This window comes from Mobula birostris, chromosome 1 (genome assembly GCF_030028105.1).
Source record: "Mobula birostris isolate sMobBir1 chromosome 1, sMobBir1.hap1, whole genome shotgun sequence".
NCBI lineage: Eukaryota > Metazoa > Chordata > Chondrichthyes > Myliobatiformes > Myliobatidae > Mobula > Mobula birostris.
This window is the reverse complement of record NC_092370.1, coordinates 42,963,756-42,988,638: the sequence shown is the minus strand read 5'-3', so window position 1 is coordinate 42,988,638 and position 24,883 is coordinate 42,963,756. Positions and strand designations below refer to the sequence as shown.

The following is a 24,883-nucleotide window of genomic DNA, read 5'->3' as shown; positions in this document are numbered from 1 at the left end:
TCTCCTAAGCTCCACCCTCTAGTTTTTATTTCTGTTCTAAATAGTCTATCTCTTATTCTCAAGCTAAGCACCATAGGTCCTAGGTTTCTTGCGTAGATGAAGCCATCCTCTTTGCTTCCAGCTTCTCAAGTAATTTGTAGGGTTTTGATGAAAATTTCTATCATCCTAGTAAACTCTAATGAATAATTTGTTTGCTCAACCCCTCGTTTATATTTTAAGCTTTTATCATGAAAATGCTAATGAACTTATCCAATATGTGATTTTTCTTTATGGTTTTAAAATAAATCTCCTTTTACTTTTGTCTGCATGGTGAATAGACAAGACCAAATGTCTTGGTGAAGCAGTTTGAGAATAGGATTTGTTCCATGGATCTTGATCAATTTTTTTTAGTCAAAATGTGTTTATTGTTAAACTATTAAAACATCCTGCTACAACTTCACTTCTACTGGGCTTTGATTAACTTCCAAACAACATGACTGTGGTGGTGATAAATGATTTTGCTAGATGCTGTTAACCCGTGCAGCATCTGGTAATTCTATGATGTCTGTCTCAGAGCATCTTTAAAAGATGGTGAACCCTTGCAAGGCAATGGTGTACTTGGTAGGGAACTGAAAACCTGTGCCAGCCAACTGGCTGGGGTGTTCAGCCTCTCACTGCTGCAGTTCGTGGCTGAAATTAACTCCTGCCTAAATAAGGACCTGGACCCACTGCAATTTGCCTACCGCCACTACACATGATCTTAGCTGAAAGGCCGAGAATACCACAAGACCATTAAATATAGGTGCAGAATTAGGCCATTTGGCCCATTGAGTCTGCTGTGCCATTTCATCATGGCTGATCCATTTCCCCTCTTAATCCAAATCCCCAAATCCCTTCATGCCCTGACCAATTAAGAATCTATCAACCTCTGCCTTAAATATACATAAAGACGTTCTCCACAGCTGCCTGTGGCAACAAATTCCACAGACTTCCCACCCTCTGGCTGGCTAAAGAAATTCCTCTTCAAAACAACATAGTTGTATTGAAATAACTGCTACCAAACAATAGCACTGATGTTTGACACATTTCCTTTATCTTTAAAGTACCCAAAGAACGTTTCAAAACATTCATTTGTGCACCGGTACCTCACTTTGTGTAAATACCAGTGTGTTAATTTTGAATAATAGCTGAAATGCTAAAGGGGGACCACACAGAGAAGCATACTGACAGTTCTGTGTTGGGAACCAAGTGGAAACACTTGCTTACATTTTGCTATGTGCTGTAGTGGTGGATACATGACATAAATCCCTATCCGTCACTGCATTGTTTGGCATGAAGTGGATGATATTGGGCAGATTGGAACAGCTGCCCAGTGTTGGTGGTGGGTGATACTGAGGCGAACACCATCAGTTCCATATGTTGATGTACTGCCTTTATTCTGTGGATTCCCTGTGGCTTTTTAGATGTGCTGAAAGCTCTCCCAGCACGAAAGTGTCTCTGAGGCATCTTCAGCTTTGAGTGTGTCAGGTGGAAATTGGCTAGAGTGCAGCTGTGAAGCTCAGGAAAGTGAGAGACAGCAGTGTCCGTCACCATGCTGGAAAAGCTGCACACTTGAACAATACATCTCATTGGTGAGCTGCCTTTCTACTTGTTCCTGGCCTCTTAACGTCAGTCCTTGTAGGCAGTAAGAAAATTGGGTTTCTTGTACAAAAGTGAGAATCAAGTAATGTTTGTTTTAAAGGGATTGTAGTTGATTAGACAGCTGATGGTATCCATTTAGGACATGGTTGGATACAAAAAAAAATTACTTTTATTTCTATCTGTATCAGTTTTCTTATAGACAAATTTTAAAATATTCTTTCTGTGCACCTTGTGGGATCCTTTCCTAAATATTGGGTTAAAAAATTGCCTGTAGTTTAGATTTTATTAATGCCTAATTCTGTGGCATAGCCTTATTTGTGATGGGAGAGGCACCTTTTTTGATTATAAATCATTTCTACAAAGTTTTGAATAAGTACAGACCTAGTTGTAAGATGACACTGTTTTCAAACCTGCTCTATTTATCTCTTTTATTGTAGTGTACTTTGGTATTAGTATATTTAGATTTTATTGTTAATTGGAATCTTTTATTTTGTAGGTGTGGGAAAATCATGTTTATTATTACAGTTTACAGACAAGAGATTCCAACCTGTTCATGACCTTACCATTGGTGAGTATATATTAAAGATTTATAAATGTTATATATTGTAAAAATAAGTAATTGAAAAAGAAAAATTGTGAATAGTAAAATTAGAAGTTAGCATAATAAATATATTTAAGGGTAGTTGTGATTGCTTTAATGGGCTTTCCCCAAATGCATGACTGATAGCAACATGTGAGTTGGTGTTTGAATTATGTAGTTGCTTATTTATTTTCCAGGTAACTCCCATGAGGATGTATTTTATTGTATGTTAAGTTTTGGAGCGATGAATTGTGAATTCCATAAAGGCAAATTTGTTACTTGAGTGGTCACAAAATGGGGTTAATCTGTACTCAGTGAAATAATTTGTTTCACTTATGGTTAAATTAACACAAATCAATACCAAGTCTTGAGCGATCTTGATGTAGGCCTAAATCAGCTTTGTTTTGTACATTATAAAGGAACTAATGTCATGACTTGCTCGAAGTAAGAGCTAATAACATTGATAACTTTTGAGCAACAGAACTCAATTAACAAGCAAGATGAAAAGAATGATTGAAGTGCAGTAATTTTGGAGCTTGGAAAGCTAATTGGATAAAAATTTGGAGTAGGAAAAAGGGAAAGGGATTAAATGTGTTGTGGGAATAAATTATTTTTTGTAATAATATCAATATTCTTTGGTACATGGCATAATTCAAGTTCTAAAGATTGGTAATTGTGGTTTAACTTTCCATCCCTGAAAATGCTGAATGTTTTGCCCATTAATAATGTCATTATTTTTCCTTAGCGATTTAACTTTCCTAGGAGATTTAGCTCATTACTTTTTAAGAGTACTGTGCAGTATTCTTGGATTGGATTTGTCTTAGATTTTATTAAATTTCGGTGCTTTTCATGGGTATTTTTGGGGAAGAATTAACTACCCGAAGGAAATGCTTCTTGAATTAATTTTTGGGTCTTTTGGACTAGCTTCTCTAGTGTAGATCAGGGTCATTTTTGTCATAATTTCAGGAAGGTAACTGGCTTTCAGTGAGATTTATGCTTTATCAGTTGTAATTATGTTCTATTAGTCACTAATAAATATTTTGCAAAGTAACCTGAGTCCATATTCAAGAATGAAGTCTTATAACAATCAAAGTGTAAGTAGGTCAAGTGTCTTCCTTGGTCCATGTTCCTCTGCATCAGAGGTCAGTAAATAAAACAAGGCAGCCTTATTTGGATGTGTTCATTAAAATAGTATACAGTTGGTCTAAAGCTAGTGAACAGTGGAATGGAATGTGAGTTCTCTTTGGTGTTAAAGTGCAGTTTTGCGCTGGTTGATACAAAGACTGTGTTATTGACTTTGGCATGGTTGACCCTATCTGTACAGCAGTGGCATATGCAGTGATTGTATTTAAATTGAAGATTTAAAATGTTGCCCAAGTGGTCTTTTGGTCGGTTTATGCCTTTGTTATTCTTGGCCTGTTTCCTCCACACTGCTCAGTTTTTAGTTACAGCCGCAATTAGCACTGAGCTGTTTTACTTAATTTGCCAGTCGCTAACTAAGTGCTGATATTTAATGTTTCATTTCTTGTTTAAAGTGCTGTCAAACCATGTGATACTTGTTAGCAAACAAAGCCAGTTAATCAGTGCCTGGAGAATTAAATACATTACGGTATAATCTACCTCTTCTTGTTCTCAATCATCTGAACTATCCATGTGCCTCCCTTTACTACTCTTTCAATTATCCCCAAACTCCAGAATCCTTTATTTTAATTATAATGCTTTCATCCTGGTCAAACTTCTTAAGTGCATAAAAGCATGAAAATGGACTGTTTTCAATTTAGTCATGTAGCAGCAATGTAAAATCCACTCCTCTTTGAATCGTACTGAGAATGGCATAATAGCAAGCTTCGTAAGTCGTAAAGACTATTGTGGATGATTAGTGGGTGTGGGCAACAATCGCTATGGATTTTGCGTGAGGGATGATCGTACACTGCGTAGGAATATGTCTATTGCATACAATAATATTAAGTGCCTCTGGAAGTTTCTTTCTGAAAAGGATATAGCTACTTACTGAGCTGGCTACTTAATTCAAAGGTCAATGATGTTTGCTACTGAGAAGAACCTAATGGCATCTGAAATAGAAATTTATGATCTTGTTTTTGACTCTAGTATTGAACACCGTGTGCTATTAATGGAATTAACATCATAGTCTCATTGTTGTGTTCTATGTTCAGCCTTGATCACTTGCTCTTGATGGTTCCTTGGAAGCTTTCTTTGTATCTTTTTCAGAGTCTGTTTTCTACTTGCTTTTTCCTCGTGCCTGTTTCACTGCTGTCTTATTTCAAAATACAGCTTTTGGTAACCTTTCCTAATAACCCTGTTTGTTTTTCTAAAGTGCCTTTAGACAACTTTGAATGTTCTATGTAAATGTCATGTGTTATAATTTTAAAGGGAATTTGCAACTTTAAGAAAAATAAAAAAAATACTACAGGTGACCCTGTGATACAGCAGTACAGGTAACAGAAATTTATGGAGTTTGCAAACTGGTACCAAAAATTGGTACCAGTGCTGGGATAAATTTGCTCTTATGGAATTTGTTTAAAAAATACTATCACTTAAATTTTGTCAACTTGCCCTCGTATTCCACATCCTCTTCGATCCAGCAGCGTGTGAACAGGTGTCTTGGAGTGCAGTGCTGCTGCAGTCTTTTGAGATTTTCTCTGGTGTGCTGCACTACGGGGAGCCACAGTACCAGTTGCCAGGACCTTTAATCTATTTGCTCATTTACTCCACCTCCACTGTCATCCGGTTTTAACCCATTGTCTCCCTGCACTCGGCTACTGTCCTTCCACGAACCTTGATCTTGAATCCTATACCTCTTTCTGATATCCTCATTTCTTAAACCCTTTCCTGATCCGCAAGCTTGTTCATTCCCTGAGTCAAATATTAGAATCAACTGTTTAATAGGACGAAGGGTCTCAGCCCGAAACATCGACTGTACCTCTTCCTAGAGATGCTGCCTGGCCTGCTGCATTCACCAACAACTTTGATGCGTGTTGCATAATTTCAGCATGGTTGGGTTCCACCATGTTAGGGTTTTTGTAGAAGTTCCTGTATGTCTTTTGCTGATGGAAGAGGTGTGAATTTGGTTCATTTGTGAATAAAGAGTTTGTCTTGTCTTTCCTTGTGTGAGATATTTCAAATTAAGGAATGGAATCAAATTACAGATACATATGAGGGATGATTGATATGTTTGTGACCTAAGGTAGAAGGAGTCAATTTTAAAAAAACCTAGCACATTTATTTTTCAACATAGTCCCCTCCTACATTTACAAACTTAGTCCAGTGGTCGTGGAGCATACGGATCTTGGACCTCCAGAAAGTGTCCACAGACGGGTGATTGATAGGTTTGTGGCAAGGTAGAAGGAGATGAGTTATACAGCTCTCGTTACATGCACATGCAGGTCAACTCTTTGAGTCATTATGCAGAAAGTTTGAAGTTAATAACTCATCTCCTTCTACCTTAGGCCATGAACTTATCAATCATCCCTGATGAATTATTAACTGATGAGTTATTAACTTTGAACTTTCTGCATAATCACTCAGAGTTGAACTGCATGTGCGTGTGTATAACTCATCTTCTTCTACCTTAGGCCACAAACTTATCAATCACCCCTGCTGTGTACACTTTCTGGAGGTCCAAGATTTGTATGCTCCACGACTGCTGGACTAAGTGTGTAAATGTAGGAGGGGACTATGTTGGAAAAATAAATGTGCTAGGTTTTCTAAAATTGACTCCTACCTTAGGCCACAAACTTATCAATCACCTCTCGTAGGTTAGAATGTAAATGGTCTGATGGAGCAGTTGATCTTTTCCTTTTCTGTACCATGAGGATTTCTAAATGAGCATCTTGGAGAATTGAGAGAAACTTAAGAATTGATAAATGAAAGAAATAGGAAAATTTAAAATATTCTGGTGGAGGGAAAGTTGCTTCTAAAACATTAAGTGTGGGTCTTCAGGCTCTTAACTCCTCCCTGATGGTAGTAATGAGAAGAAGGCATGTCTGATGATGAGGGTTCTTAATGATGCTTTCTTGAGACACCACCTCTTGAAGTTATCTTCGATGTTGGGGCAAATGGTGGAGCTGTCTAAGTCTACAAGTCTCTTTTGATCCTTTGCATTGGAGCCTTCTTAGCAAACAGTAATGCAACCAATCGGAATGTTTTCCACTATATACCTGTAGAAATTTGGTAGAATCCTTGGTAATATACTGTATCTCCTCCATCTCTTAAAGGTATTGCTAGTATTGTGCCTTCATGATTGCATCAATGTTTTGGACCTAGGATACATCCTCTGAGATGCTGACACACAGCATCTTGAAGTTGCTCACCCTGTCCACTGCTGACCCCTCATTGAAGATTGGTTTGATTTCTCCCAATTTAACAGTCCTCAATTTTACAATTGGTTCCTTGGTCTTAGTGACATTGAGTGCCACCACTCAACCAACTGATTCTGCCAACAGTGGTATCATCGGCAAATTTATAGGTGTTGCTTGAGCTGTATCTAGCCACAGTCATGAGTGCAGAGAGAGTAGAGCAGTGGGCTTAAGCACACATCTTTGAGCTATGCCTGTTGATTGTCAGTAAGGAGGATATATTATTACCGATCCACACTAACTGTAATTTTCTGATAAGGAAGTCGACGATCTTTTTGCGGAGGGAGGTACAGAGGCCCAGGTTTTGAAGCTTGTTGATTAGTACTGAGGTGAAGATGGTGTTCAACGCCAAGCTGTAATTGATTAAACAGCAGCCTAATGCACGTAAACACGAGGAATTCTGCAGATACTGGAAATTCAAGCAACACACATCAAAGTTGCTGGTGAACGCAGCAGGCCAGGCAGCATCTCTAGGAAGAGGTACAGTTGATGTTTCGGGCCGAGACCCTTCGTCCTGATGAAGTGTCTCGGCCCGAAACGTGGACTGTACCTCTTCCTAGAGATGCTACCTAGCCTGCTGCGTTCACCAGCAACTTTGATGTGTGTTGCCTAATGCATGTATTGCGTTTGTCCAGGTGTATCAAGGCTGATTGGAGAGTCAATGAGATTATTTGTTGTCAGCCTTTTGTGGCGGTAGTCAAATTGCAGTGGGTCCAGGTCCTTACTCAGACCAGGAGTTGATTCTGCTCTTGACCAGCTTTGTAAAGCACTTCATCACGGAAGATGTGAGGGCCACTTGGCAAAGCATTATGTTAAATGAGAGAAAACATTTTGTACACTTTTTAATCTAAATTGCCTTATTCAGGATTGGTAATCTGAAGCTGTTCTCTTACATTCAAACCACTAATGATTCCTTTCTAATTTTTATTCAGGTGTAGAATTTGGAGCTCGAATGATAACCATCGATGGGAAACAGATAAAACTTCAGATTTGGGATACTGTAAGTCTTTCTCAATTTTAGACAGAATATTTGAATGCCATATCTAATTGGTAAAATAATTATCTGAAGTTGCATTCAAGCAACTGTCATGCTTTTTCCAAGACACATGATTGACATGCAGTTGATTTCTTATTTCCATCAATTCTGGCTCCTGGTATTGAACCTGCTAGCAAAATTCAATTTATTGCTTTCACTTTGTTAACATTTGCAAAAAGCAATCTTATTTTAGTACATTTCTGTAAATTGAAATTTTGAGACTTCTCTTTAGACATTTTTCACTACTCTCTGAAGGAAATTCCTCCTCATCTCTGTTCTAAATTGACTTCCCACTATCCTGAGGATGTACACTGTGGTCCTGTACTCACCCACTACAGGAAGCATTCTCTCAACATGCATTTGATCTAGGCCTTTCAATATCTGTTAAGTTTCAATGAGAATCCCCCCTAAACCTTCTGAACTCCAGTGAGTACAGGCCCAGAGCCATTAAACACTCGTATGTTAACTCTTTCATTCCTGGAATCATTCTGGTTAACCTCCTCTGGGCCACCTTGAATGTCAGCTTGTAATTTCTCCAGTGTTGTCGTAGGTCTCTTGGTGGCTTCCCTCACTAGTCCCCTTGCATGGTCACTCAGTTTTTGAGGATGGCCTGCTCTAGGCAGATTTACAGCTTGTGCCATATTCTTATCATTTCTTGATGGTTAACTGTACTCCAAGGGATATTCAGTAACTTGGAAATTTTTTTGTATCCATTTCCTGACTTCTGCTTTTCAATAGCCTTTTTGCTGAATTGCTTGGAGTGTTTTTTTGTCTTCATGGTGTAATTTTTGCCAGGATACTGACTCACCAGCAGTTGGACCTTCCAGATAAAGGCTGCACACAGGTCTCCAAAACAGATCTCCATTTAACTAATTATGTGACTTCAAAAACTATTTGACTACACCAGTGATGATTTCATGTGCCACATTGAAGGGGTGAGGTGGAGTGAATACTTAAGCAATCAATAATTTTGCTTTTTATATTTGTAACTAATTTAGGACACTTTGTAGAGATCATTCATGTTGACATGAAAGTCTTTCTGTTAATCAGTGTTAAAAAAACCAAATTAAATCCACTGTGATTCAATGTTGTAAAACAATAAAATATGAAAATTTCTAGGGGGGGCGTGAATACTTTTTATAGGCACTGTACTTAAAGACTTGGCTTCCACAGCTGCCTGTGGCAAAGAATTGTACGGAGTCACCACTCTGGCTAAAGAAATCAGTCCTCATCTTCGTTCTAAAAGGACGCCCCTCTATTCTGAGGCTGTGTCTTTTGGTTTTAGACTTTTCCTTCATAGGAAAAATCCACTCCACATCTACTATATCAAATCCTTCCACCATTCGATAGGTTTCAGTGAGGTCACCCCTCATTCTTCTGATTTCTAGTGAATACAGGCCCAGAGCCATCAAACACTCTTCACATGACAAACTATTTAATCCTGGAATCATCTTCGTGAACCTCCTTTGAACCCTCTCCAGTTTCAACGCATCTTTTCTAAGATGAGGGGCTCAAACCTGCTCATGGTACTCCAAGTGAGGCCTCACCAGTGCTTTATAAAGTCTCAACATTACATCCTTGCTTTTATATTCTAGTCCTCTTGAAATGAATGCTAAGATTGCATTTACCTTTCTCACAGCAGACTCCACCTTTTTGGCATCCTGCTCAAGGACTCCCAAGTCTTTTTGTACCTCTGTTTTTTATATTTTCTCTCCATTTAGAAAATAGTCTACCCTTCAGTCAAATTGCTTGACCATATACTTCCTGACACCCTATTCCACCTGCCATTTCTTTGCTCATTCTCCTAATCTATCTAAGTCCTTCTGTAGTGTCTCTACTTCCTCAAAACTCTCTGCACCTTCACCTAACTTCATATCATCTGCAAACTTTACAACAAAGCCAAATCCATCATCCAAATCAATGATATATGACGTAAAAAGAATTGGTCCCATCACAACCCTATGGAACACCACTAGTCACTGGCAGCCAACTAGAAGAGGCTCCCTTTATTCCCACTCTTTGCCACCTGCCAATCAGCCACTGCTTTATCCATGCTAGAATCTTTCCTGTAATACCATAGAGTTGTAGTTTGTTACGTAGCCTTGTGTGGCATCTTGTCAAAGGCCTTCTTTGTACTTAACATCAACTGATTCTCCTTTGTCTATCATGTTTGTTATTTCTTCAAAGAATTCCAACAGATTTGTCAGGCGAGATTTTCCCTTGAAGAAACCATATGGCCCATTTTTTCATGTGCTTCCAAGTACCATGGACCACATCCTTAATAATTGACTCCCAACAAATTCCCAACCCCTAATACCAGTCTAAAAAAACTGGTCTATAGTTTCCTTTCTTCTGTCTCTCCTTGAACAGTGGAGTGACACTTGCAATTTTCCAGTTTTCTGGAACCATTCCAGAATCTAATGAGTTTTGAAACATCATCAATACCCCCACAATCTCTTCAGTCACCTCTTTCAGTATCCTGGGGTGTACACCATCTGGTCTAGGTGACTTATCAACCTTCAGACCTTTCAGTTTCCCAAGAACCTTCTCCTTAGTAATTGTACCTTCATAAACTTCATGATCCCTGACACCTGAAACTTCCACCTTACTGCTAGTATCTTCCACAGTGAAGACTGATGCAAAATATTTATTCAGTTTGTCTGCCATTTGCTTGTTCTCCTCTTTACCCCTCCACCCATTACTACCTCTGCCGCATCCTTTTCCAGTAGTCTGATACCACCCTTGCCTCTCTTTTACACTTTGTATCAGAAGAAACTTTTGGTATCCTCTTTAATATTGTTGGCTAGCTTGTATCCATGTTCCATCTTTATCTTTATGACTTGGTTTTTAAAAGCTTCACAATCCTCTAACTTCCCACTTACTTTTGTGCAATGATATGCTCTCTTTGGCTTTTATGTTGGCTTTGACTTCTCTTGTTAGCTATGGTTGTGTCATCGTTGCTTTATATACTTCTTCCTCTTTGGGATGTATATCTCTTGTGCCTTCCAAGTTGCTTCCGGAAATTCCAGTCATTGCTGCTGGGCTGTCAACCCTGCCAGTGTTGTTTTCAAATCGAATTTTGCCAACTCCTCTCTCGTGCCTCTGTAATTCCCTTTACTCCACTATGTAATACTGATACACCTGACTTTAGTTTCTCCTTCTTAAATTTCAGGGTGAATTCGATCATATTATGATAATTTCCCCTCTGTTCTTTTATCTTAAGCACCCTAATCCAGTGGTCCCCAACCACCGGGCCATGGACTGGTATTGGGCCACAGAGCATGTGCTACCAGGCCGCGAGGAAACGATATGATTTGGCGATATGAAACGATATGTGTCAGCTGCATCTTTCCTCATTCCCTGTCACGCACTGTTGAACTTGAACCCCCCTTCCGTCGGCTGGTCTGCAAGAATATTGTCAATATTAAAGTGGTCCGCGGTGCAAAAGAGGTTGGGGACCCCTGCCCTAATTGATTCAGGTTCTTTGCATATCACCCAATCCAGAATAGCTGATTCTCTAGTGGACTCAACCATGATCTGTTCTTAAAACACTTTCTCGTAGGCACTCTAGAAAATCCCCCTCCTGGAATCCAGCACCATGCAGATAATTGGGAAAATGAGCATAAGGAAAAAACCCCTTTTTTGGCATGTGTTTTCTATCTCCTGTTGTAATTTGTAGGCTACATCCTTACTACTGTTTGGGGGTCTGTATACAACTCCCATCAAGGTCTTCTTACCCTTGCAGTTACTTAGTTCGATCCACAATGATTTAACACCTTCTGACCCTCTGTCACATCGTTCTAATGATTTGATTTCACTTTTATTGAATTGACTTTATTACTTGCATCCTTCATATACGTGAGGAGTAAAAATCTTTACGTTGCGTCTCAGTCTAAATGTGCAGTGTGAAATTATAGTAATTTATAATAAATATTATGTACAACAGGGTAATCAATATAACATAGAAATACAGTTGTGTCAGCATGCCTTAAGCAGTCTGGTTAAGATGGCCTGGTAGAAGAAGCTGTCCCGGAGCCTGTTGGTCTTGGCTTTTATGCTGTGGTACCACTTCCCGGATGGTAGCAGCTAGAACAGTTTGACTGGGGTGACTCGGGTCTCCAGTGATTCTTGGGGCCCTTTTTACACACCTGTCTTTGTAAATGTCCTGAATAGCGGGAAGTTCACATCTCTAGACGGAGCAACTCTGGCCCCTCTGCCTTCCTGCTTGTCCTTTCGATACAATGTGTATCCTTGGATGTTAAGTTCCCAGCTTCTTTCAGACATGAATCAGTGATGTTTACAATGTAATGCATGCCAATCTGCAACTGTGGTGCAAGTTCACTTATCTTACTCCGTATACTGTGCCCATTCAAATACAGCACCTTCTGTCCTAAATTCACCCTTTTTGGTTTTGTCTGCCTTTTTCATTGCAACTCATCCTGTTCATTCCCCTATCAACAGCCTGTCCTCACCACAGACAGCCTCTGTTTGTAAACCAGCTACTTCATCTTCAGCACGATCATCTGCCTTTCCTACGATACTACTTGCATTGCAACACATGAAGCTCAAGACACTTATTTGTACCATGATCGACATTTTGATTCCTAAATTTCTGTGACTAGTTTTATCCCCACCATGCATCATTAACAGTTTCCGCTAGGGTATTGGTCCCCTTCCACTTCAGGTACAAACTGACCCATCCATACAGGTTACACCTTCTCTGGAAGAGAACCCTTTGATCCAAAAATCTTATACCCTCCCTCCTACACCAACTCCTTAGCCACACATTAAACTGTATAATCTTCCTAGTTCTGGCCTCACTAGCGCGTGGCACTGGTAGCAATCCTGAGGCCACGACCCTGGAGGTCCTGCCTTTTAACCTTGTACCTAACTCCCTGAACTCACTATGCCGAACCTCGTCACTCATCCTACCATATCATTAGTGCCTACATGGGCCACGACTTATGACTGTTCACCCTCCCACTTATGAATGTTGAGGACTCAATCTGAGATGTCCTGGATCCTGGCATCTAGGAGGCAACATATCATCGGAAATCTTCTTCTCACCCACAGAACCTCCTGTCCTTTCCCCTAATCACATGGCATCCATTATTAAGGATCTCCAGCACCCAGGGCATGCCCTTTTCTCACTGTTACCATCAGGTAGGAGGTACAGAAGCCTGAAGACACACTCAGTGACTCAGGCAGGAACAGCTTCTTCCCCTCTGCCATCCGATTCCTAAATGGACATTCCTTGGACACTACCTCACTTTTTTTTAATGTATAGTATTTCTGTTTTTTGCATTTTTTAAAAATCTATTCAACATAAAGTATACTGAATAAGATTTACTTATTTTGTTTTTCTATACATGTATTGCATTGAACTGCTGCTACTAAGTTAACAAATTTCACGTCACATGCTGGTGATGATAAACCTGATTCTTGATTCTCTTCTTCTGCCTTCCCTTCTGAATCACAGAGCCAGAGACTCAACCGGTGTGACTTTCCTCTGTTAGGTCATACCCTATCAGTATCCAAAGTGATATACCTGTTGTTGAGGGGGCTGGCCACATGTTCTCTGCACTGGCTCCTTAACCACTTTACCCTTCCTGATTGTTATCCAGTTTCCTGTGGATATAACCCTGTCATTGTATGTCCTTTCTATCACCCCTTCAGCCTCCTGAATGATCCTGAGTTCATCCAGTTCCAATTCTAATTCCTTAATGCAGATTGCTAGGAGCTGTAGCTGGTCTCCCTGCCTTCCTACATCCTGCAAGAGAAGCATTTAACTATCGTACCTGGCATGTCTGCTGAGCAAATATAAAGAAGGAAAGGGGAAAAAAACTTAATCTTGACCTTTTCTGACTGAAGCCTCACTCCGTTGAAGCTTGTCTCATTCATTTGTCCCTCTTTACTACACTCCAGTGTAATTTTCCAGTGGTCTGATATCTGCTCTTGCCCCTTTTTCTCTACATATCTGAAGAGACTTTTGGTGCCCTCTTTGATATCACTGGCTAGCTTACTTTCATATTTCCTCATTTCTCTCCTTTGGTCAGCTGATGGCACAGTGAGATCAGCGCCGGGCTCGAGAACGGAGGTTCCCTAGTTCGATCCAGTGACAGACTGCCCCTGTGTGCGCTCTCCATCCGCGCCAGGTTGATGTCGGTCTCGCAACTGGGCCTGTAAAATAATACTGTGAAATGTCTGTGTGAAGAGTGGCGCCCCACACAGCCTTTCGAACTGCACCTTGTAAGGCATGAAAATGCCTGACGCTGGCCTGTCATGTCTGAGTCGATGTCGTCATCATCATCATCTCCTAATAGTTTTGCAGTTGCCTACTGTTGGTTTTAAAAGCTTCCCAGTTCCCTAACATTTTGTTATATGTCCTCTTGATTTTCCCAGTCTACCTGCATATTGAAATCCCTCATGAGCATCATAACATTGCTGTTTTTACACACCTTTTCTGCATCGCATTTTAATTTATATCCCACATTCTGACTACCGTTTAGAGGCCACTATATAACTCCTATCAGTCTTTTTACCCTTGCAGTTTCTTAACTCTGCCCACAAGGATTCTACATCATCTGATCCTATGTCACCTCTTTCAAAAGATTTGGTTTCATTTTTTACCAACAGAGCCATACCACCCCCTCTGCCTCCCTACCTTTGCGATGCAATGTGTATTCTTGGATGTTAAGCTCCCAACTACGATCTTTCAGCCACGATTCAGTGATGCTCACAACAACATAACTACCAATCCCTAACTGTGCTATATGGTCATCTGCTTTATTCCGTATACTACATGTATTCAAATATGACACCTTCATCATCCTTTTTGATTTTTCTCTCCATGCTACACTTCAGCTCATCAACTGACTGCAACTTAGCCCTATCATCTGTCTGTCCTTCCTTAGTCTCATTAAACATTGCATTTATTTGTAAACCAACTCCTCCATTGTAAGCCCTATCACACTGGCTCTCATCCCCCTGCCAAATTAATCTCTCCCCAGCAGTTGACCTGTTTACAACTATTTTGTACCCCCTCTGGTTCAAGTGTAATAGGTCATACCTCCCCCAGAAGAGATCCCAGTGATCCAGAAATCTGAAACCCTGTGCCCTGTATCAGTTCCTCAGCCTTCATCTGTACTATTATTCTACTTCTATCCTGACGAACACGTGGTGCTGTTCCATATTTCAAGGAACTCTTATCAATAAAATATGTTCATGGAACTGGTTTATTGTGAAGGAAATTTGTTACGCTTAACTTATGTGGTTGTCAGCTGCTCTCTGAAATGGCCTATCGAGCAGTATGTAACAATCTTTCCTGTAGTTTCAATAGTTTTTCTCCTTAGAGCTGGTATATAGACAAACCTTTCTACTCCACCTAATTAAAATTCAAATAACATTTGTTTTCAAAGAATGTATAAATTGTAGACCTTGAAATGTGTCTGCTTACAGACAGCCAAGAAGCAAGAGACCCGGATAACCCATTTAAAAAAAAAAAGGCCAAAAACCACTGCACAGCAAAAGAAAGAGGGAAATAAAGCATGCATCATGCAAACAATAGAAGCAAGCCAACAGCATCCCGAGCCAGGCTGAGTCCCGGATCTGCTCCCGGAGTAGTCTGAAAGCCTCAGTCACCAGTTTATCACACTAGTGGGGCAGTAACGCACTGCAGACAGATCAGTTCAGAGCCTCGGTGCCACAAAGGAAGGAATAATCATTCACGGGAGAGTGAGTGAAATCAGCCTGATCCTCACCTCCGTACTTGACATTCAGACTTCCAATCTATCTGGGCTGGCATTTAAATTGTCCAAGCACCGAGTAGTACCATGTTCTGACACCCAGATTCCTAGCACCCCAATACATCTGAGCTGCCCAGCCTGAAGCCGTTCTTGATCTCACCAAATCGGCTTGGCACTTGAAATGATCCAATTTTGCACCTGGGTTAAGTGAATGGGCATTTAAACTCTTCTGCATCGACTCCTGTCCAAAACACTCACTCCATCTTCAACAGCCATACGAACTCTGTCTGAAACCCTGGTGGCTTGAATACAATGCCCCATCTCAGCTCATCCCTAAACCAATCTTGCTTCTGCCTGCCTCCTCACTGTCCGTGGTGATGGTTCACCATAGTTTCTTCAGAAAAGTTATAAGTAATGTTCTTAGTTGAATCTTTTGCCGTTGCACATCTTAAACTGGAAAAGAGGAGAATCTTGGCCTTGCAACACACACAAAATGCTGGAGGAACTCAGCAGGCCAGGCAGCATCTATGGAAAAGAGTAAACAGTCAGTGTTTCAGGCTGTTGACTGTACTCTTTTCTATAGATGCTGCCTGGTCTGTTGAGTTCCTCCAGCATTTTATATATGTTGCTTGGATTTCCAGCATCTGCAGATTCTCTCTTGTTTGCGAATCTTGGCCTTTCTTGCTCTGTACTTGACTGCCTATTTAAGTACCTCTCCACCACCTAGTTTTCTCCAGTCTTTTTTGGTGAACTTCTGTTAGAAATGGTAGTTTCAGCCAGGAGAGAGAAGATTCAGTTTGGAAATCCATTATCAGTATGGTGTCAAGAAAATGACAATAAGAATAAACATTCTTGAAGTTAAAATTTATAATAAAATTTTATTTTTAAATAGTATGTTTCCCAGGAAAGGCATATTTGTAATCCATATGTTAAACCATTTTTGCTTTAAAAACTTGTTTTCGAAATCTTTTTCTCTAGGCTGGTCAGGAGTCTTTCCGTTCTATCACAAGATCTTACTATAGAGGAGCTGCTGGTGCCTTGCTAGTTTATGACATCACAAGGTAATTTACAGACTTGGTTTTTTTGTTCATGTGTTCTAATAGTATTTTGTCTTTTTCTTTACATTTGAGACACTTGAGAGTTGAAATTGTGTAATTTATTTAAAGAAAATGTGCAGAACAATTTGAATCTGCAGTTAAAAGTAATTTCTTTATTTACATTAACAAAAAGTAGTCTTTAATTGGATATTCTTGCGTTTCCATCTGATTTATTTGTCACTGCATTGAATTTCTTTCACCCATTTAAAAAAAAAATTAAGTAACTTAAATACGGGAGTTGCAGTTAAATTGGAGATGATAGTTTGCTATTTGGAACATTTCTGTTAGGAGATCAGTAGTATCAGCTCATTACTGACATTATTAAAGCCTACCTTTGGCAATCTCCCAGCAGGAATTTATTGAAACCATGAGGAGAATTCTTAATAATATCCTGCACGTTTCTGATTCGTAAAGAGCATAGCCCACAAACTGAGTGGAAAAACTTTGCTGACTGGCTCAACCAAGCCTTTCATAATAGCTGGGACTAATGACCTATTATTGGAAAACACGTGTCTGTATATCTCTCAAATATTCCATCAAAATATTCAAAAAATTAAAGACAAACTCAGAACTTTAAAAATTTATGTTAGTTCAAAATATTTAATGCCTATTCGAGATTTGGAAATATTTTTTGTAAATACTAATGTTATCTCTAAGATCTTTAAATGACCAATTCTTGCCTGAGGCTCTTATAACCATTCCCCTCTTTAATTGAAGATGGGAATAATCCAAATACTTCTTTGGATATGGTGCAAGTTTCTCCAGTAAGTGATGCTTATGGGTTGCTTGAGTACTAAAAGGACATAACCAGTATAAACACTGAGAAGCTTTTGTGGCAATTAAACAGATATGGCAAATGGTACAGATAATTGTTTCAATTAGAATGACATAATGTAGCTGAATGATTTTATGAAGATAGACCATACCAGTGAAAGCTTTTTGGTAGGATAATGAATGAGAGCCAGAATGAATTGGGTTTATTATCACTGACATGCGATGAAATTTGTTTTGTGGCAGCAATACTTTGCCAGTCTTAAAATTGGCATTAATTTACAATAACAAGTAAATAGTGCAAAGGAAGAATAGTGAGGTAGTGTTCATGGACCTTCCAGAAATCTGTTGGCAGTATGGAAGAAGCTGTTCTGAAACATTGTGTGGGTTCAGAGGTAACTAGAGATAAAAATTAGTTTTTATATTGGAGGGATATGTGACTGCAGATCATGTCTGTACAGAACATGACATGATTTTATCTATTATTTGAAGCTAACCTGGTGATCTTTGTGGTTGAAGATGGTGGCATAGAAGTAAAGCTTGATCAAATATATGAAGGCTGACCATTTGCTTGCAGGTGGCACATCATCATGACACTGAACTGGTCTTTAAAACCTGAGCACTGCTGAGATCATTGTTGGCGATCTCTTGATTATTTCAGTACACGTAGTTTTAAATTGTAAAGTGCCATCAAAGGGTAGGGTGAAGATTTTAGAGGTGTGGTAGGGTACTGTTGTAGGCTGCAGGAAAAAGCAGTGGATGATTATCATTGCCAAGTTGAATCAATGAAGGATAATGTTTTAAGATTGAAACCTTGCTTGATGCCATTAAACATTAAGCAAATATTCCTGTTTAAATGGAATGAAAGTCAGATTGAAGTAATGTAAAAATTGATTGGAGAAATGTATTTGTGGTTTGATAGAGGAGATAAATATTGGTATTAAGAAAATGAGGGTTATAAAATTAGTTTATTGTAAGCTAAATGAATGTTTCTGTTTAATAGTGAGACCTCTTCCATCCTATAACAATCCCCCCTCTCTCTCTCTCTCCCCCCCCCACACACAGAAGGGACACGTTCAATCACTTGACAGCTTGGTTAGAAGATGCTCGCCAGCATTCCAACTCGAATATGGTCATTATGCTTATTGGAAATAAGAGGTAAATTTTTAACACATTGTGCCATTTTTTAAAAAAATGCTTTTTTGTTTAGATCCATAATAAACATTAAGGAACAATACTAAGAATAGTTGCTGTCACAGTTATGTATACCAAACATTGCATTTTTGCACTGCAAAAGTATTCTTTATTAGGAATGATCTAGAAGAAAATTAGAATGCTGAAGGCAGAAATTATATTCATTGAAAGCATGTCCCCACAAAGTATCTTGATTTTTAACCATTAATTTTGATAGTTGATTTGCTCTACTTAATGCTTTGAAGTATATTGTAATCACTACATTAGATGGTGGTGCTAGAAAGTTTGAGAATTCTAAAACTAGGTAAAGAAATCCCAATTAAATTAATAACACAAAATCATACTTCATTTATTTGAGAAAAATGATTCAATATTACATGTATTGGAAAAAGTTTGTGAACCTTTGATTTTAGTAACTGGTATGACCCTTTGTACAGCAATAACTTCAACCAAACATTTCCGCCAACTTGATCAGTCCTGCACATTGGCTTGGAGGAATTTTAGGCCATTCTTCCTTACTAAACTGCTTCAACTCTGGGATGTCGGTGGGCTTTTTGCATGAACTGATGCTTCAGGTTCCTCCATAACATTTCTATAGGATTAAGGTCAGGACTTTTACTTGGCCATTCCAAAACACGAATTTTCTTCTTTATAGACCATTCTCCTGTTGATTTACTCTTGTCTTTTGGTTCATTGTCATGTTGCATTATCCAACTTCCATTAAGCTTCAGCTGACAGACTGCTACCTAACATTCTCGTGTAAAATGTCTTGATAGAATTTTGAATTCATTGTTCCCTCAACGATTGCAAGCTGTCTAGGCCACTGAGGCAGCAAAGTAGCCCCAAACCATGATGCTGCTTCCACCATGCTTCACAGTTGGGATGAAGTTTTGGTGTTGGTCTGCAGTGCCCTTTTTCCTCCAAGCATGGTGGTGTACATTTCTGTCAAAAGTTCAGCTTTTGTTTCATCTGTCCACAGAACATTGTCCCAGAAGCATTGTAGAACATTCAGGTGGTCTTTTGCAAACTTGAGATGGGCAACAATATTTTTTTTATTTTGGAGAGCAGTGATTTCCTCCTGGTGTCTTTCCATGAGCACCATTCTTGATTAGTATTTTTCTTAGAGTGGACACCTCCTTCAGCATTGCATTTTGTACTCTTGGTGTGATCTTTGCGGGACACCCACTCCTAGGGAGAGTAGCAACAATACTGACTTTCCTCCATTTGTAGGCAATTTCTCTTAACTGTAGATTGATAACACCCAGGTCTTTAGAAATGCTTTTGTAGTCTTTTCCAGCTTCAGGCATCTCTACAATTCCTGTAAGGTCCTCTCAAAGTTGTTTTGATCGAGGCATGGTGCACATAAACAGATCTTTCTAGAGAAGAGCAGGCTCAGTCAGTAACTTGACGTGTGTGTGTGTGTCTGTGTGTCTTTTTTCTAGGGCAGGGCACCTCTACAATCCACACCTCCAAACCTCATTTCATTGATTGGAATACCTGACTCCAAATAGCTTTTGTAGAAGGTATTACCAGAGGTTCATATACTTTTTCCAACAAATACATGTAAGATTTTTCCAAATAAATAAATGAAGTATAATGTTTTAGTGCTATTTATTTAATTGGGTTCCCTTTATCTAGTTTTAGGACTTGAGTGAAGATTTGATCACTTTTTAGGTCATATGCAGAAGTAGAGAAAATTCTACAGAGTTCACAAACTTTCTAGCACCACTATACATAGCTATGGAAGAAACATTGCTTTTGCCTTTTTCCCTATTTCTAACACTTCATTGTTGGAGTTGTCTAGGTAAAGTCATAGAATAGTAATCTGTGGAAGCTTCAATTGTACTAAAGTAATAGGCTGTTGTACAAGTGGCTTGTCAGGTTACATTTATTCGATATCCTGTTACATGCGTCTTGAACACTTGTTCTCTGTAGTGAACGTGCTTGTGTTGGGATATTTGACAATTCCAATAATTTGATCTTTCAACAGTGAAAAATGTGTTGTTGACTGAGTAAAATGATGTATATGGTATTGCTGCTCCCACCTCCCACTCATACTAGAACAGGTTGATGCTATGGAAACAAATCTATTCACTTTCTCTGGTGCTTCCTACAGATTTTGCAGTGAAGTGTAGCCAATGAAGGTTAGATGCCTACTCTTTTATTGACATTGGCCTTATTGTGACCTGTATTGAAAAATATAGCAATGCAAAGGTGTAAGAATGGAGGAGGTTGCATGGGGTTTTATCAGGCATGATGAAGATTTTGCACTTGTGATGCAGGATATTTCCTGTCAAAGTGCAGTTTGGAGGGTAGTTAGAAAGCTTGGGGATGAGAGCAAGAGTGGTGAACATACTGACAAAAATGGAAATAGGCGAAAGAAAATCAAAAGCTGTAGATATTGAAAATTTGAAATTAAAATGAAGTGCTCAGCAGATCAGGCAGCATTTGTGGAAAGAGAAGCAGATAAGCCAAAAGAGATGAGGGAGATTTTGAACAATTTCTTTTCTTCGGTATTCACTAAGGAGAAGGATATTGAATTGTGTAAGGTAAAGGAAACAAGAAGGGTAGCTATGGAAAGTATGATGATTAAAGAAGAGGAAGTACTGGCGCTCTTAAGGAATATAGAAGTGGATTAGTCTCTGGGTCTGGACAAGATATTCCCTAGGAACTTGAGGGAAGTTAGTGTGGAAATAACAGGGGCTCTGACAGAAATATTTCAAATGTCATTAGAAACAGGGATGGTGCCAGAGGATTGGCATATTGCTTGTGTGGTTCCATTGTTTAAAAAGGGTTCTAAGAGTAAACCTAGCAATTATCGGCCTGTGTTTGACATCAGTGGTGGGTAAAATGATGGAAAGTATTCTTAGAGATGGTATATATAATTATCTGGATAGACGGTCTGATTAGGAACAGTCAACATGGATTTGTGTGTGGAAGGTCATGTTTAACAGTTGAATTTTTTGATGAGGTTACTAAGAAAGTTGACGAGGGTAAAGCGGTGGATGTTGTCTATATGGACTTCGGAAGAGTAGTGGTGGATAACTGTTGGTCAGATTGGAGAAAGGTGTGTAGTGGTGTGCCTCAGGGATCTGTACTGGGTCCAATGTTGTTTGTCATATATATTAATGATCTGGATGATGGGGTGGTAAATTGGATTAGTAAGTATGCAGATGATACTAAGATGGGTGGCGTTATGGAAGTAGGTTTTCAAAGCTTGCAGAGAGAGTTAGGCCAGTTAGAAGAGTGGGCTGAAAGATGGCAGATGGAGTTTAATGCTGATAAATGTGAGGTGCTACATTTTGGTAGGACTAATCAAAATAGGACATACATGGTAAATGGTAGGGCATTGAAGAATGTTGTAGAACAGAGCTATCTAGGAATAATGGTGCATAGTTCCCTGAAGGTGGAATCTCATGTGGATAGGGTGGTGAAGAAAGCTTTTGGTGTGCTGGCCTTTATTAATCAGAGCATTGAGTATAGGAGTTGGGATGTAAGGTTGAAATTGTATAAGGCATTGGTTAGGCCAAATTTGGAGTATTGTGTGCATTTCTGGCCACCGAATTATAGGACAGATGTCAATAAAATTGAGAGTGTACAGAGGAGGTTTACTAAAATGTTGCCTGGGTTTCATCACCTAAGTTACAGAGAAAGTTTGAACAAGTTGGGTCTTTATTCTTTGGAGCGTAGAAGGTTGAGGGGGAACTTGATAGAGGTGTTTAAAATTATGAGGGGGATTGATAGAGTTGACGTGGATAGGCTTTTTCCATTGAGAGTGGGGGAGATTCAAACAAGAGGACATGAGTTGAGAGTTAAAGGGCAAAACTTTAGGGGTAACATGAGGGGTAACTTCTTTACTCAGAGAGTGGTAGCTGTGTGGAACAAGCTTCCAGCAGAAGTGGTTGAGGCAGGTTCAATGTTGTCGCTTAAAGTTAAACTGGATAGATATATGGACAGGAAAGGAATGGAGGGTTATGGGCTGAGTGCAGGTTGGTGGGACTAGGTGAGAGTAAGAGTTCGGCACGGACTAGAAGGACCGAGATGGCCTGTTTCCGTGCTGTAGTTGTTATATGGTTATAATGTTTTGGATTCTGGGCACTTCGTTAGAAGGAAAAGAAATGAGTCAGATAAGCAGCAGACAAAGTTTGGGGAGGGGAATGGGTAAAATCAAAGGAATTAATCTTAGTTGTAATGGTTCATTGGGTTGATGCAGTTTTGTGCAAGGTTATTGCATCATGTATTTGCAAGTTTAGGCTTTATTGCATTAGCTGATATCACATGAGATGATAGGAAACTAGTGGTGTTATATTAAATAGAGGTTTTAAAAACTAGCAACATACACAAAACAACACACATCAAAGTTGCTGGTGAACGCAACAGACCAGGCAGCATCTGTAGGAAGAGGTGCAGTCGACGTTTCAGTTCCTTCGTCAGGAAGGGTCTCGGCCTGAAACGTCGACTGCACCTCTTCCTACAGATGCTGCCTGGCCTGCTGCGTTCACCAGCAACTTTGATGTGTGTTGCTTGAATTTCCAGCATCTGCAGAATTCCTGTTGTTAACATACACAGAAGCTGGATTAAGTCAGCAGGTCAGGCAGCATCTATGGAAATGAATAAACAATTGACGTTTCAGGCTGAAATCCTTCATATATTGAAAAACTACATATTATTTTACATTTCTGATCAATATTATCTGCAGATATCTTGTGAAAAGACTCCAAATTACAGAGTCAGCAGTAGATGAGTTATCTTTTTTCCATGCATTAGCTAGCAACTGTGGAGAACTATCTTTAGAAGTATAAAATGATTTCTAAATATTATCAAACATTTTTCAGTGACTTGGAGTCAAGACGGGAAGTAAAGAAGGATGAAGGGGAGGCTTTTGCAAGAGAACATGGCCTTATTTTCATGGAAACCTCTGCAAAGACTGCTTGCAATGTTGAAGAAGTAAGATGGTTTAGTATTTTTAAAGATGTTTATATTTTTAAAAGCAATTTTGTTGTAGAAATATTAAAATGGGTATAAACATGTTTTCTGAACCAGGTCTATCTTGGATTATTTTCCTTAGGGCATTGAAGATAGATGTGTTTTTAATCTTGTTAACTGATTGTCATTGGTTGCAATTTCACAAATGCATTTCAACAATTTCTTTTACCTTCGTTCAGGCTACTAGTGTAGAAGTAGTAGTTATCTATTAATAATAATGTTCTTTCAATAATTAAAGACACAGTTTTTAAGATTGTAAGGAGCAGCTTATCTTTAACCCTCATTTATGAAGGTCACGTGAAGATCTATCTCATGTTCTCACCCTGTTAATACTGCACTAGCTGATACCAAATTAAATTTCTACTGAATAGCCAATAAATTGTAAAGAGTGAGTGGTATTTATTAATGGCAATTGCCAAGCAAGCCACCCTGCTACTTTTGTTGGTAAAGGAGAAAATGTTCTCTAATTCCGTTTTGGAAACTCAATACTGTAGTTGGATATAAGCATAAGAGATTCTGCAGATGCTGAAAATCTAGATTAATGCACATGAAATGCTGGAGGAACTCGGTAGGTCAGGCAGCATCTGTGGAAAGGAGTAAAGAGTCAAAGTTTCAGCAGGGTGTTGCCCAAAATGTTAACTTTTTATTTCTTTCCATAGATGCTGCCTGACCTGAGTTCCTCAAGAATTTTTTTGTGTTACAGTAGTTGAATGTATTCTTTATCTTTTTGCAAATGGTGAAATTCAGCATCGTGAAAAGATCTAGAGTTCCAGAATCGATTTCTAACATATTAGCTGGGTTACCTCAAAACCAACTGTAGGTACCATAAGATTTTCATTTTAAGAATCCTTGTTTTTAACAGCCATCTAAACAAGTTTGCAGTATATCACAGCCAGCTGTACCAGCATGTGCTATTTTAGAGTAATTGCAAACTTCTATCATACTGTGAAGAAATTAAGTAACAGGTGGAATGACAGTAATAGGAGTATGCTATTGACAAGTATTACAGTCAATTAAGGACTCAGTCTCACCCAGGTATGCTTCTATTCTGGACATGATCATCAAGGTAACTGTTTTCACTGTCCTTGCTATTCTAAAGCCCTCAACTGATGATTAACTTAAATCCTTTTTCTCCAAATAATTATTTGCCTTTGCACTACTGTGACCAGAATGTACATTAGGACCCAATAAAATATGTGCATGAAAATTGCCTTTTTTAAAAAAGTATTTTGAGTACCTTTCCATAAAATAGCCATAAAAAAACTCTACATATTTTCAGTTGTACATTGACTTTCAATATTTGCATTTTGCCAGTAGAGGTCAGTATTTTGCACAGAAGCGATGTGTTCAGATTATGATTTCAGAAAATAATAGCAAAATAACTAGAGGTAAAGTTCATGTTTGAATGATATGATGGGCTGAAAATGACAAATAGCTTATAAATTGCATAACAGCTTTGCAAAAAAGATCTTGAAATC

General features: G+C 39.0%; 1 protein-coding gene across 1 annotated transcript in view; it reads left to right on the top strand.

Annotated features, from left to right (window-relative positions):
• rab2a (RAB2A, member RAS oncogene family) overlaps positions 1-24,883 on the top strand; it is a 69,911-nt gene that overhangs the window by 15,488 nt on the left and 29,540 nt on the right. Inside the window, exons 2-6 of the mRNA XM_072254640.1 lie at positions 2,117-2,188; positions 7,509-7,576; positions 16,336-16,418; positions 18,291-18,383; positions 23,255-23,366. Coding sequence (XP_072110741.1) covers positions 2,117-2,188; positions 7,509-7,576; positions 16,336-16,418; positions 18,291-18,383; positions 23,255-23,366 — 428 coding nt within the window. The remainder of the gene's footprint in view (positions 1-2,116; positions 2,189-7,508; positions 7,577-16,335; positions 16,419-18,290; positions 18,384-23,254; positions 23,367-24,883) is intronic.